The 16,165-nt window shown below is 35.4% G+C and overlaps 1 protein-coding gene across 3 annotated transcripts in view; it reads left to right on the forward strand.

Annotated features, from left to right (window-relative positions):
- The window catches only part of LOC113235777 (6-phosphofructo-2-kinase/fructose-2,6-bisphosphatase), a 78,056-nt gene extending 64,335 nt beyond the window's left edge, over positions 1–13,721 (forward strand). For 2 of the 3 annotated variants that reach the window (XM_026471673.1, XM_026471676.1), the window contains exons 6-9: positions 4–222; positions 1,920–2,154; positions 4,046–4,173; positions 12,654–13,721. In XM_026471673.1, the coding sequence (XP_026327458.1) occupies positions 4–222; positions 1,920–2,154; positions 4,046–4,173; positions 12,654–12,743 (672 nt within the window). In that variant the 3' untranslated portion in view covers positions 12,744–13,721. Of the gene's footprint in view, positions 1–3; positions 223–1,919; positions 2,155–4,045; positions 4,174–8,863; positions 8,891–12,653 lie in introns of all 3 variants that reach the window. The other variant, XM_026471674.1, reaches the window with a different exon arrangement.
- The last annotated feature ends 2,444 nt before the right edge of the window (positions 13,722–16,165 follow it).

The following is a 16,165-nucleotide window of genomic DNA, read 5'->3' on the forward strand; positions in this document are numbered from 1 at the left end:
TAGCACGGCGAGAGCGTGCACAACATCGTTGGCCGCATCGGCGGCGACAGTGAGCTCTCCCCGCGCGGGAAGAACTACGCCCAGTCACTGGCTTCGTACATCGAGCAGCAACAGATACCTGGACTCCGAGTCTGGACCTCCTGGATGCGAAGGGCCATACAGACCGTTACGGATGTCAAAGCGCCGCAGGAGCGCTGGAAGGCGCTCAACGAGATTGATGCCGTAAGTAACAGTGACAATTTCATCTCCACTGCGTTTCTAGGATGATTCGATCTTATTCTATTGTTCCGTGACGTCACTTTCACTGAAAATCAGTGCTGGGAACGACTTACTTTCTTAAACTCGTATCTTAAATCACAAAGTTACTGAAATACAAAAAATGGATTGTTTATATAAATTTTGCAGACTGATTTAACATCACATTTCCTTTTCACGTACTGGATTTTACCTACTCTTAAAGCAATCGTCCATATAAACACCCCTGATAAGAAATTTAAAATAAATAGAAAGTTTTGCCATGTTCTGAATAACCACTCTTTATAAGATACGAGATTGAGAAGGTAAGGCATCGAAATGCTGAGTCAGTGACCCTTTTGTTATTGCAGCGTATCAGGTATCTCTTTACTTAGTGTCTGTATGTGAAGTTTGTTTTTTTTCATGTTTTTTTATTTGTTTTTTTTGTGTTTTTGTTTCGTAATTATTTATTTATATTTTACGTCTGAGTATTATGATTATGTTTTGCTTTTCTTGTTTTGTTTTGTGGTACCATTTGTGCTTACACACACAAATATTACATGATAACAAATAAACATATTTTCTTTCTTTCTTTATTTAGTAATAATATTGATAAGGGTGCAACTAAAGAAACCTCCCCGCACGACGTACCATCTCTTTGCTGTACGTTTGGCACACCGAGGGCAACAATTTTCGAGTACCGTACACCGATCGATAAATCATATTAACACAATGTCAAGCATTATAGTGTATGCCATCAATACAATAAGAAGATAAAAACGAAATATATTAAATAAATCACAAAAGTGTATGATCTATGCAAAAGGTTAATTATACTACTCCTGTGAACAGCATATCAAGCTATACACTTATTCGTTTATCTTTTTATTATACATATAGGCTCCAGAGCAACAGAATAAGATCCGTCAATTTGTAGCTTGATAAGCTGCCGTCTGTACATGAATTACGAAAACCTATGGTAATCAGTGACCTGTACCTCTGCCATGAATTTACTGTGACATTTGCTTTTCTATTCATTTCGGTTACCAATTATTTTATTTTATTTTTTTATTACAGTTTCACATAACAACAATTGATTAATTTCTTATGCACTTTTTTAATCAACTTGCTATTGAATATCGTCAGAAAAATCTTGTTGAAATTATCCCGTGTGACTCCTCCCGCACCGCGCAGCTACCTCAGGAACTGGCTCAATTAAGAGTCTATACTACCTCACATGGCTTTAGTTGATTTCGCATAACAGTGAAATTGTTGAATAAATATATAGTAAAATTGAGGATTATACACTGATTAATTAGTATACGGTGTGAAAACATGAAAGCTAAAAATTTTCACTATAGAAAAAAAAACACAAACTTACCTCGAAATTTTACAAGAAAATAGCTGTATTCAATACGTAGTTTACATATAACAATGATTTTTTTTATATCAACTGAACGTAATAGAATACGTATACCGTACGATATATATTTTTCAAATGGTTGTAATTTCGTTTGTAACAATTATGAAAAAAGCCCCTGACGCTCGACCCAAGAAAAATGAACCTTATTAGAACGGGAAAAATTTTAATTCGTACTGATGTAGTATCCTGTAGTAATTGTGTCATGTTAGTGAATAAACTGTTGTATCTATCTACCTAGACTAATTCCGAATATTGATTCCAGGGCATCTGCGAAGAGATGACCTATGCGGAGATCCAACAAAAGTACCCATCAGATTTCAACGCGCGAGACGCGAACAAATTCGCGTACAGGTATCCTCGAGGAGAAAGCTACGAGGACCTCGTAGCGAGGCTAGAACCCGTCATAATGGAGCTTGAGCGACAGGGTAATGTTTTAGTGGTGTCGCACCAAGCGGTCATGAGGTGTTTGCTGGCTTACTTTTTGGACAAGTCCGCTGGTAAGTACATTATTGCAGAGCCCGGGAAGTAAGGGATTGCTGGACGAGTATGAGTTACAAGAACGAGCTCCAGCGAGGCCTTGTATTAATACGAGTCAAGGAATCCCCGTTACCGCCGAGGCATGTATAGAATTTTTCTCAAACAGTGCGAGGAAATCATAAAAGACTAAAAAGAGAAAGATGTATAATAGAAAATGTAAACAATATTAATTAACGTTTAAATTACGCAATACAATTGCTAAATGAAAATGTTATTGTTTTTCCGAGCACATTAATGGTAGTCTGCTGAACTTCTGATGATGTGTTTGAATATGTATCTATTACTGTATAGTCTCATTTTCGCGACCAAAATACAAATAAAAATTACAAAACAAAAGAAACACTTTAGTTTAGTGTTCCCGCCATTTTCTTTTTCTTTTTTAAGTAAGCGGTACAGATAGGTATCTTTAGTTCTCGCAGTTATGAACACCAGGCAGTTGGCTGTATGAGTTTTTCTCTTGTTTGTTTACGTAGTTCATTAATAGTAGGTAGATTTAAAAGTTTAGAGAAGAGGACATTATTATGGATTTTCATACTTGCCTTGCTGGCCTTGCCTGGGAAGAAGTCGCATGGGCCATAAAATACAAACTTTCCGTGTTCGTTTTTTGAAAGTAATGCAAACATTTCCGAGCATGTTTGAGAAAGACATTTTTTTTAATATTAAAAAATGACGTAGGGTTCAACATGAAAAAAGTATTTTCATTACTGTAAATAAGAAATTACTAACGATCTATTAGAAGGCTTTAGTAACTCGAGTTTTGTATTTTTTGCCGTCTGTGATACAATGTTTGGTGTTGCGGACACCAGCCCGTACACCAAGTACATTTTTTTAATCAATGGATGGCCATCTGGCTATTCTTCCATAGATAATATAAGTCGAACTAAACAAAGCTAAACAGCCATGATGGATTGTAAAACTAAAATTAGCTAAATTTTTATACAGAAAATAATTAAAATCAATTATAAAAAATTCTTAATAATTAGTATATAAGTAGTATGTGGCTGAATTGCAATGAAACTTCTATTTAGACAACATTTTAAGTTAATCTTAATTTTGAATTTGAGTAACCTACTTGCTTGAACTTTAACCTGACCCATGTAAGGAAATACATCGTGGTACAAAATTTAAAAAAACTCCTTACCGACCATGGCTGTAATGGGAACAAAAAAGGCCCAAGGGTTTTATTTGGGGCATTAAAGTCGAGTTAGCCACCGTACAATCATACTATTTACGAACAAGTGTGATGAAAACAATTTTTTTTCTTAGAATCGTGATCCTAGTGTATAAACATTTACAATACTATCCAATTAAATACGATCCCAGCATCGAGTATATAACCAGAAATAGAGACGAAATGTCATTTAATTTGTTTGAAAACTATTCTGCCATATAATCACTGTGACAACTGCGCTTCGATTGGCCAGCCCGAATTCGAAACAATTGACGGGTGTCGTCAATTGTTTCACTTCAAATTGAGCAGTTAATTTGAGCTTTGCTAAAATGGACGAAAATTGCAAAATTACATATTTAATTACCGCTGAAATTTGATTCTGTTTGTTTTGTAATTAGATGTTTTGCTGTTTTCCCCACACCACCGAATAGAACAGCATGCTATTGTTAGAGATATTATCTTTATTACAATAAATACAGAATATTTTTGGAATATGCGGAGACGTACATACAGGTCAGTTGTTGGCGGCTGTCTATATTTCAGTGCAAACGAAAATTTATATTTATAAGTGATGTATCACTGATAAGTTACCAGGAATGTACGGCCCTTTTTTCGTCTCTATTTCTGGTCATATACTCGATGGATCCCAGCAACAAGTAATGCATTTACAACAATTACAGAGGAGCTACCGTACCTGCACGTGCCGCTGCACACCGTGATCAAGCTGACGCCGGTGGCGTACGGCTGCCGCGAGGAGCATATCAAGCTCTCCGTGCCCGCCGTCGATACGCACCGACCTAAGCCCTCCGTAAGTGTACTTACATCTGTACTTACATTTCCAAGACAGACACCGACTTATATATCTAAGTTACTACCAGAGCCATCTAGCGGCAGAATTCGTAATGATCCATCAATTGTTTCTTTTCAATACTAACATATCTCAATGTGAACTACATACAATTTTTAATATATGTAATAGCATTGATCGCCCACGCGTAGTTTGCCCACGGAAAAGGTCATTTTCCCACGTAAAAAGGTCATTAAATATTAGTTCAACCACGTGAAAAAGTGATTTTGCGCAGGCACAAAAGGGTCGTTTGCATACCTAAATAGTTTACTCACGTGAAAAGCCTATTTGCCCACATGAAAAGGCGATGTACCCTCATAAAAAGGCGGTTTGCCCACATGAAAATGTGGTTTTTAGTAAGTAGTCGTTGAGTGTAAAAATATAAATGAAACTGAGAATTAATATGATCAAGAAATATTATATATGATATACTATTTGACACTTGAAATCTGGATTTGGTAGTAAGTTTGAATCTGTATGCTTCGTCCCCAATAATCACCACCCCTATCCTGCGTTTTGCATCGGACTTACTTTAGCGCTTTCTTTTATTACCTTACAGAGTTATCACCGTTAAAAGCGATCTGTTTGATTATTTTTATTTTTGTACGAAAGTAAAATCGGAAGAATTATTTAAAGTCATGGAGCATAAGTTGTTGTTCACTATGTTATTAAATCCTACGAAATTGTTATAATACGTCCATGTGCTTCTGGATCGCTATTTGCTGCTACACCAAGTCCCTTGACAATCTTGGTGCTTCCCATAGTGTTTGTCATACGTTTAGCTGTTTACATTTATTTCAGAGGTCTTAAAAGCCGTGGTAGCTCAAGCAGAGACCATGGGTTCGAATCCAGGCTTACATTTCTCAGTTTTTCGGAATTTATGTGTGAAATTTAATTTGAAACTTAACATGATCTTATCGGTAATGGAAAACAACGTGATGGAACCTACACGTCACAGAAAGTTCACAGCGTGTGAAGTGGGACGTATAAAATGGCTTGATGATGATAGGGATTATAAAGAACGATGATAGTCTAGCACAATGTTTGCTTCATGTGCATGTTTTATATTCTAAGTTACGCACTTCAGGTTCACAAGCCTTGAAAACTTGTTAAATATAACCCACATTAGACCTGGTCCTTAAAGGAGATCCGTGCCAACAGTGGGACTTTTATGTATAGCATGGATGAGGACTGCTAATCTCCATACTAGACAGTGCTAACCGAGAGCCTGGAAGTTGTTTATATTATGTAAATGGCCGTGGATATCAAGAGCTAAAATTATTTTTGACATATCGCACTGCTATTACAATAGTGTTGTAAGTCAAAATATGTGAAATTCAAGATTATACTATTGCCGAACGTAAAATTTGATTCTCTACACGTCAATAAAACCGTCGTTAAAATATTGTAAGAAACAAAATAAATCTACTTAACTCAAAATGAGACAAACTTTTTGCGAACTAATTCTGAATAAAACAGCCTTATTAAATAAGTGTCTAAAAAAGATTACGTTATTTTTTTCCTTTTATTTGTTTCGATGTCTGTAATAAATAAACTTTAATCTTTACATAAATGTTAATAATATTTCACTGAAAGTGAGGAATTTGTTTTTCATCGTCTTATGCTGTGGGGCAATTCAGTAGTCGTAGAAAGTGCGTTTAAGGTTCAGAAGAAGTGTGTTCGGGCGATATAGGGTGCGTGGTTCGACAACAGCTGTAAACCGTTATTTAAAAAACTAAAGATACTGCCTTTGCATGTATATGCCGTGCATATACATTAGGGATATCTGTGTATTTGTCAAAACTTATCCTCAATATTTCAAAACACGTGGTGAAATTAATCAAAGGCGGACTAGAGCAAAAATTATGAATCTTTTGTACCAACCTCGTGGCTATAAAGTAATTTATAAGAAATACTGCTTCAACATGTTTATAATTATTTTCAACAATTTCCCAAATGAAGTTAAATTGTTACAAGGATTGTTGTTGTTTTAAATTACAATTGACAAAATGACTTTTGACACATTGCTATAGTAATAAAGAATACTTAGAATTTCCAAATTCATATTTACATTAATTTGAAGTGCAATTAACAGTAGAAACCCAACATGACATTAATATTTGTACATCCGCTCGCAGGTTGAATACAATATACCTAATTTTATTTAAGACCTTTATCATTACTGTATTCTGGCAAATAAACGTATTCTATTCTATTGATTCTGAAAAAATATACTTTTTGAGTTAGTACACTATTGTATTCACAGTGCGATATACGCGTGTCAATAGATGGCATTGTGTGTTACAAATCGATTTATAAATTAAAGCTTGCTAGCGCGTTTACGAATATCGCTTGTACACCTAGAGATAAAGTGATGCGCGTGACATTTCGGATCGTCATTTCTTAGATTCGAAACTGATACGAATGGGACGTAGCCTGTGCAATAAGCGAAGCGGTATCATCAGAAATTGGAGTAGCTTTGATAAATTGTAATTCGTCAATTATTTACGAAAATAGCTATTTGGTACTAATCGCGACATTTAGTCTACCAATAGGTACTAAATACCCGACTACGCTGACTTGCACCGCGATTGGCAGGCCTCTGGAATTATTAGTTAATGTATATAGTAAATTACGCAGGTGAATTGACCGAAGCTACACTCATGCAATTTACAAAGTAACAACATGATAGATACAAGGCTCCATGTAACACGTTTTTGTTTCTGGGTTTTCAATATCATTTTCTAATTTGTTGTAACATAAAAAACTTTATTTCCCTTCAAAAATTTTGCTGTTGTGGTCAAGACAATAAAAGTTTAAATTTGCGTACCACACCAAAAACACAATGAAGGATGGCGAAAGCTGACCCAAAATCAACGAAGTGCCGTTCATGGACTAAGCTAGTATAATTTTACGTTTTAGTTTATGCCTAGTTATTAATATATTTTTGTATAGTTTTAGAAGTCGGGAATAAAGAAATTGCAAAAGAATGTATTCTAGAATAGATGCAAGAACACAACGCAATTGATTCAATTCGACCATAGATTAGGTAACGTTATTGTACATGCGTTTCATTTTAAGCGTGATTGAATGTTTACATATCTGAAGTATTGGTTACTTTATAGTACACACATATAACATTAAAGCTATAAAATACCTAATCAAATAATCAATTACACAATAATGACAAAAAGTAAAAAATAAAACACAATGTGAGAAAAATGTTTAGATAATATTTAAATGAGAGATACGAATGTTAACAAAGGAACGTTTTGACAAGAGGCCTCTTGCCAATGTCAATGTCACTTTGAGATTGAGAACAGTGTGACCATTATTGGCAGAACCCCCCAGCTTCTACATACTGTACTCAATTAGTTTTTTGATGCTTTGATAATGAACCACAAGTATTGATAGGTCTGTTTTATGCACGTCGTCAAAAACACTGGGTCACAAAATACACGGGATGTCGCCATCCTTCTTTTTGGATTTTTTGGTTTCTTTTTCTTTAAAGACAAAAGTCTATATAGTATATTACAACCAAAATTCTACAAATTAATTGCAAAAAACTTAGAAATGTGTAGATTCGCGAGATTATGTAAATACCACTATGTAGTTATTCTCCTTTTGTTATGAGAACAAGTAACGGGACAAACAAGTCGTGCTCGTGTCACGGTGGTAAGCGACACGCCTATTCATAATAGCAGTGCCACTTAGTGCTTTAAATCGTAAAGATATGAGGGGCACTGGCCACTGTGCCCGTCACCCTGAGACAAGTCAACAAGTCACCCTAGAGTTGGGTCATGGAAAAATTTCCATTTCGGAAAAATCATATTTTTCAGAAATATGATTTTTTCCGGATATATTTCCAATATTTTTCTTTTCAATTTCCACATTTGACGTTGACAACTGTCAAAAGTTTAAGTTACTGAACGAAAACCATGGAGCCATTAAAAAGGATTTTTTTCACTGTTGCGAATCACTCTAGTCTAGGGGTTGTATTCCAGAACTCTACTCAATGCTCAAGTCAGAATTTTAGTATGATTTCAAGCACTGGAAATACGACCCTAATGGCAAGGACTTGAGTATGATTTCTAGTGCTTTACATCATACTCAAGTCCTGACTAGAGCATTGTGTAGTGTTCTGGGATACGACCCTAAATCTCGTTATTTCTCTAAGTTGTTTTTACCTATATATGAGTGTAGTATTTTGTAATTCACGCTAAATAAAACTTTATATTTCTAAACGTAGAACATAACATAAGCCTTCGAAATTATATTTTTCCGGTTTTTCGGGAATTATTCCGGAAAATTTTCGGAAAATTATCCAACAGTACATGTGCCTGTAATTTCACCAACAGTAATGCTCACATTACTGCTTAGCGGTAGAAATAAGTAAGGTGGCAGTACTTCCCAGGACGAACTCTTTCACAAGGGAAAAAAATACTTTTAAAACAGAAACAGAACCTTTTTGAAAATTTGTTACATAGTGATTTGCCATAATCGAGCGTCAATTCACCGGCGTAATTTACGTAAGCGTAGAGCTAATAGCATTTCTTTATAACGACTCCGGCTTCGACAATGTTTTTTTAAACTTTTAAATTGACACATAAAAGCTATGACCGATGACATGTTTCGTATTTATTCCTGACAGGGGAGCGAAGAAAGCTGACTGCGATAAGTACGCTGTGTGAAGCCGCATGTTTTAGTAGAGTAGAGAGATCTGTGTTCTGATTAATATATTGTCATGCTTGTCAAAAATGTATCACACCCTCAAAAATAATGTATGCATCCTTTGTAATACATGTATAGATATGAGATTATAAAATAGTAATGTTTATATTGAAATAAATAAAAATTTGACACTAAGTAGGAATTGAATTAACATCGCTTAACGTCGTCGGCTTAGTGCAAGACTTAAGGCGACTTCAAATTGGACTCATTTAAAAGCGCTTCAGTGGCGCGACTGTGCCGCGTAATTTTTAGGTCACTAATTGTGACTGCAAAAGTATCGGGCGCGTGTCACGACAGTAGCGCTGCAACTGCGCTTCTAAACATTGTGTAAAACATAATAGTGGCGCGACCATTGTAGAGCCACTACAGCCATTCTATAAGCGTCTAATTTGAAGCCCTCTCAATTTTTTTTTAAACTAAATTTGTCCCTATTAACTTGTATTACAAGTTAATAGCGACATCTCTAGCCAGCGCTGGTAGCTGTAAAGGTATCTAACTGGGTGACGAAATACTTTCATAGATTTCTCATAAATGGCGCTACGGATAAAAAGTAGTTGAAAACCAAATACAAAGATCCGACAAACCAGCACATAGAAAAATTCGTGAGGTCTGTTGGTTCGTTCCGTGGCTTAGTTGGCATCGAATCCGGCTGGATCAAAGGATATTTTTCTAGGTGTTCGATCTTTGTATTAATAATTTTTACAACTAATGCTTATAAAATTTACAAGAAGGCAAAATCAACCTTGAACCACTCGACAAACCTGTATTAGTAAGGAAATTGAAACGAATGAAAAATGTAACAGACTCATACTTTATTATTTAAAGTGCAACGTAATATTAATATATTTTGTCACGCCTGTCACTTACATCACGATATAATGGTTTTGGCAAGCGACTACTTTCTAACAGTTATTAATAACCACTTTGAAATAACGTTAAATTTCATTTGAAAATGGATCCACAATAACCTTCACAGTTTTACAGGCTTGTCGCATTATTCGTTTGGATCAATTTTGTACAATTATCTTATTTGTATTTACAATATTTACACTGATCTAATTATGTCATAGTTCATAATTATAATTTTAAAATAGAAGCGAACTACAATTAGTAACGCAGTCGCCTGTCTCTACAGAACGAAGGAACAACCTATGTGATTTTGGAACGTTCGTAAAAAGTCACGGTGATACTATTTGACGGCTGATCGCTGATTTTTTCATCGTGACGTTATTTATCACCCACCTCTAGCTACTAAGCGTCTGCGGGTCGCGTCTTTATAGGAACGGCACAAATACAAATAATTTATTGACAAACGGTATACATTTGTAGATAGGCTTTGACAACCACACTAGGCCATGCCTGTGTCGTGGCTGACAATTCAAATTGTATACGAAAATAAAGGCGATCGGCACGTGTCAATCTATAATAAATACGATATCGTCTGTTGCTTACAAATTTACTCGTTTTATTCGATCAAAAAATTGATCAAACCTGCTGTTACCTTATCTGAGGTTACCTGGGTTTACGAGTTTTCCGCTTTGCGTTGTGGAGAGACTTGCGCGCATGCGCGGCGCCTTGCCTTTGTTTGGGTTGACGACACTCTTGAACCGGCTGCTGCTCTGTGATTGGCCAGTGGTGCTGTCCTCCACAAACGTTCCTTGTTGCTTGCGTGGAAATATATGTATATATAATAATTAATAAGACATATAATAATTTAAACTTTGTATTAGAGTCATATTTATTTGTTTTAATATCGTGCAACTGTAATATGCGATACCCGCCCACTGTCTTAATCGATTTGAATTGTCAGCCACGACACAGGCATGGCCTAGTGTGGTTGTCAAAGCCTATCTACAAATGTATACCGTTTGCCAATAAATGATTTGTATTTGTATTTGTATTGTATTTGTAATATCAAGCTTGCTAGATATCAAACTCACGCAACGCAAAGCGAGCGACTTGTGAACAGTCCCGCCTGCGCGTACGCAACAAATCTTTGCGTACGCGCGAAGCGAGTTACGCAAGCAAGTGAAAGACTTGTGAACCCGGCATTAATATCGAGGATTGTTCGGTACCGTATCTGCCCCATTTCGCTCTCGTCTCGTACGGGACTATATATAATTAACTTTCATTGGATTCGTTGACGTCATTGAAACACTCGAACACACCTTACAGGACCAATTTTCTATATGTATATTATTTAAAAAAAATGTTATTTAAATTTGTATTCAATTCTTTTATGTGAAATATGTGTCGGTTCGGCAGGATCGAAGGAATTTCTTCTGAGTTTTCGATCTTTGTATTAATAAATTATAACAAACTAGTGGAATAATTTACATAAAATAATTGAAAATCAATTCAATACAAATTTAAATACAACGAATAGCGACATTTCTAGCCGGGGCTGGTAGGTGTAAAGGTATCTAACTGGGTGACGAAATATCATAGATTTCTACGCTACGGCTAAAAAGTCGTTGAAAAACCAATACAAAGATACGGCGTAAGCACATAGAAAAATTTGTGAGGTTCGCTGGTTCGTTCCGTGGCTTAGTTGGTATAGCGTCTGACACGGTAAGCTGGAAGACGTCGGTTCGAATCCGGCCGGATCGAAGAAATTTCTTCTAAGTGTTCGATCTTTGTATTAATAATGATTAATGTTTGTATCGAGTTCTTAGGTTTTCGCGATTGTTACACATAGTAAATGAAACTATTTTTCCGGATTTAAATCCCGTATATTTGTTTTTTCAAACAAACCGACTGACCGAACCGACGTTTCAAATATACGCGATTTAAATCCGGAAAAATAGTTTCATTTCCTATAATTATAAATGTTATTAGTAATTATTTTTGACAAGCATGACAAGTTTTTCTGAAACGTAGTTTAGTGTAGAAAAATTGTATAAATAGTCAAAATTATAGTAAAAAATTACACGAAACGAGGTATTCTTTGTACTGCCTGAAGAACCTGTTAAACAGTTAAGTTTTGACATTTTCAATGGTGACGGAGTGTTTTTATGTTTGTTTGCTTTATATGCTGTTTTTTTTTTGAGAGAAAGTGGACGGTTTTGGGCGTTACACGGGGTTTTTTTAGATGTTTAGTTTTTTTTACAATTATTAATATTTCCATTGCCAGATCTTCCATGGAGACTATATAACATTGTTTCTTTTTTTTATATACAGGTATATGTACGCGTTTATGTAAATGAGTCTTCAGCTTTTTGATTATTTAATATTTCGCGTTTATTTTAGACATACACTCCCGGGCACATAATTCGCACCACCTGGCATTTTGGTCTTGAAAGGACTAGAATACAAAAATAGTGTTACCAATTTGCCATCGAAGAAAAACTTTTCCCCCGGTTTTTCAAATCCAAATTTCGAACAAGGACTTATGGAAAAGACGTTTAGTATACTAGTTTCAAAATTGCTTAATAGTTTTTCATCAATCAAAGATTGTTGAAGCTTAATGCCTTAAGCTAATACTGAAAATGCGAGGTGGCTCGAATTGTATATGTATATACGGGAATGTATATTTAGCTTAATATATTTTGTTTTTATACAAAATGCGTCTTTATTACTATTTCCTTTTCATATTAAATCTTGTATACTTCAGTTAGGTATGACATATTGCTATTGACTTACATAAAAATGTGTAAATTTAAAAAAATGTGTTATATTCAAGTGTTAAATATTTCAATTACCTTATTCAGGTAATACCAGCGCCACAGATAAAGCCTCCGGTGCCGCCAGTCCTCAACGGGGAGTCAAACGGCGACCGCGCAAGTGACAAAACTTATTAACTAATCTATAGGTCAGAGCTTAGCGTTTGACCAGTTAGTAGAGACGTATGTATAAAAATAGATGATCTATTCGACATTTTTATTGTTTAATATAAGTCGCACCTTAACAATAAAGTGATTAAATTCAAAGAGTAGTTTTAGGGAAACTAAAAGAATTTATTTAAAAAAAATAGCATAAATGCCATGTGGCTGATGCCATATACGACAACATTCTGTTTAAAATAAATAGGTATGTATTTTTTTATTCATATTTTCAGTCAGTTTCCCAAAAATGTCACAATTCGAATATCGTCATTCTCACACGAGACATTTGTTGTATCTCAAGATTTATAAAGATCATCTTTGAGCTGATTTTACATTTATAATACAATAGAAACCTCGTCTGTAGACAAGTATATATAGGGTTATATAATTGCAATACAGTAAATATTTTGTGATAGTTCGAAATGTTTTATCTTAATAGAAAAGAGAATTGACATAAAAGCAAATTACGATGTATCGATCTCAATTCTACGATAATACAGTCACGTGCATTAATATGGCGTAATTAATGTTCTATTTTGTTTTATTTGCATTCCACAATGTACAAGGTTTTATTTATTAAAAGAATCACATCATGAACCCTTTCCGACACAGCAAAGTAGAAGGGAAGAGAGTAAGTAGGTTGTTGTTAAATGTACATTCGATGCCATATGATACTGACCCCTTAGCCGACCATTTGGTTCTGATTAATGTCAAGAAAAGTGTTAAACAAACTTAAAATATTATGTTAAGAACCTGTACGCTGTAAAGTTATTTAAAAATTATATTTTAAGAAACTTTTTAAGCCAATTTCGACGTTGGAATGGTAACGGTAAAAGAACGGTGATTTACCATAATTTTTGTAAGAAAAAAAATCATAAAACTATACGTATATGGAAAAGCTGAAACTTTCTAGTTGTCCATATATTTTTATAATGTCAAGGGACGGGATGAACAAGTCGTGCGCCTGATGGTAAGCTACACGCCTGTCCATAACAGTTGCAGTGCCACTCAGATCTTTAAATCGCAAAGATCTGAGGGGCACTGCCACTGAGCCCGTCACCCTGAGACAAATTGACAGTCCCATGTGCCTGTAATTTCACCAGCACCCTTACCCTTCAAGTAATGTTCACGTTACTGCTTGGCGGCAAAAATAGGTAAAGGGGCAATGCTTCCCTGGACGAACTCTCTTACTAGGAGATCTACTGCTTTTAAAATAATACAAATAAAATTAGAATTATGATTTTAATATTAATATTTTCTGTAATACTTTCCAAATGCACGCTAGACGTTTTACCTTTCCAGCGTCGATTTGATCTTAAATGTACACTTACTTAAGAATCGATACTACTTTGGCTTGAATTAAAATTTTTCACATATGGTTAATTTAGCTTGGGTTGTGTGGCAGCGACACCGGCTTTATTTCAGAATTAACTTTTTTACATACGAAATTACAGCCGTTTGAAAAATGTACATCGTTTACTACACGTGTTCTATTTAATTCAGTTGAAAAAAAAATCATTGGTATATGTGCCTATTGACTACAGCGGTTTTCTTGTAAAATTTCGAGGTAAGTTTGTGTTTTTTTCTATCGTGAAAATTTATAGGAATCGTGTTTTCACAGCGTGTAGTAAGCAGTGTACATCCTCAATTTTACTATATATTTTTTCGTATGTGATTGATTCAACAGTTTCACTGTTATGCGCAATCAACCAAAGCTATTTGAGGTTGTATAGACTCTTCAATACATAGTACTTTTTCAACCATAAATGCGTAAGAAGGCTCTCTGAATCAAAAAGTCGGCCAAAGGTCAAACACCTTAGGGCATTTACTGTGCTATGAAGAATTAATTAATGTTATAATAACATTTATTTATTAATATATCCTTTAGTTTTTTTTTTTTAATAAACCAGAATTAAAATTCGATTGAGTTTTTTTTATCTGCATTCAGTTGACCAAATTTTAAGCAGGTGAGTTGAAGTTTAGTGAAATGTGGAAATTAGAGCCATTGCCCTATCTCCAGTTCATTAGGTGACAACAGCACTCCTTGTCATAACTAACGCATTTGCATTTCTGTAACTTGTGAGATATTGGCGCCTAAAGTTTTATTGTCATCTAAAATAAATGTCAATTACGCAAAGGGTGAGGCCAGACGAGCGTAATTTTGTGACTTGTGAGTCGCGTAGTTTGAGTTGACGACTCAAAATAAGTTATCTGCCGACTCACGGGCGTAATGACGACTGGCTTTTGGTCGCATCGTGCGACGTACTGGCGCGGGTGGAGGTAGGGGTGAGGGAAGGGGGTCACTTTGGTATAAACGTTTAAAAGCAACTGAATAAAATACGTTAGTCTGGCGCTCCAATCGAATTTCGGTCGTGCGCAAACTACGCAACTCAAAAAACGTAACTCACAAAATTACGCTCGTCTGGCCTCACCCTTAACCTGAAATTTTTGAGTTTATTTAATGGCAGGATGTTTGACCACCATGATATTAAATTATTTATGTGAAACTACAATAGTTTGTAATAATTATTAATATCGAATACTACAAAAAAATTCCTTTATCCGGCTATATTCGAATCGTCGCCTTCAAGCATACCGGAACTACGGAACGAATCAGTGGGCCTTATAAATTTTTCTATGTGCTTGTTGGAGATGTTTCTTTTTGGTTTTTAACGACTGTGTTACCGTAGCGCCATCTGTCAGAAATGTATGTAAACAAATTCGTAAGTTTCGTTGGTTCGTTCCGTGGCGTCTGGCACGGTTTGCTGGAAGACGTTGATTCCAGCCGTATCGAAGGATTTTTTTTAGCTCCTTGTATTAAAAGAAAGATTTCATTATTTAAAGCATATTGCGAAAACTTTTACACAAGCAGCCTGTAAGTGAAGTACACGCAGAGAACCCTGAATACATTAAGGATGCAATATAACAACGCTTTTAGGATGCTAATGGGGCTGCCGCGACACTGTAGGGCATGTACACGGAGGCGCACACAGATGGCTTTCATGTTATTATGCGCAAGAAGGCTGCCTCACTCATGATGCGTGTGCGCGGCAGCGCTAATAGCATTCTAGCCGTTGTTGCCTACAGGCTGGACTGCCCCTACCAACTACATTGCGTGCAACTACACGTGCGTAGGGTATAGGTCTAGATTCACTTTTCACTAAAATTAAGTAATTTTGTATTGTACTAACCATAGCACGTAAGAAAAATTTACTGTATTACTAACATTATTATGGATCATGGTCCGAAATAAATAATTCTATTCTATTAATCAATAATTAATAAAACTGAAACTAAATAAGGTTTTTAAAAATCGCTTATAGGGGTTTGTAGACGTCGTTTCGCTTGTCCCAGATGTGTTAATAACTAAATTTCGCTAAAAATCGATTAAGTTAGTT

The sequence above is a fragment of the Hyposmocoma kahamanoa genome, unplaced genomic scaffold (assembly GCF_003589595.1).
Source record: "Hyposmocoma kahamanoa isolate Upper Pololo Valley unplaced genomic scaffold, ASM358959v1 88, whole genome shotgun sequence".
Lineage (NCBI taxonomy): Eukaryota > Metazoa > Arthropoda > Insecta > Lepidoptera > Cosmopterigidae > Hyposmocoma > Hyposmocoma kahamanoa.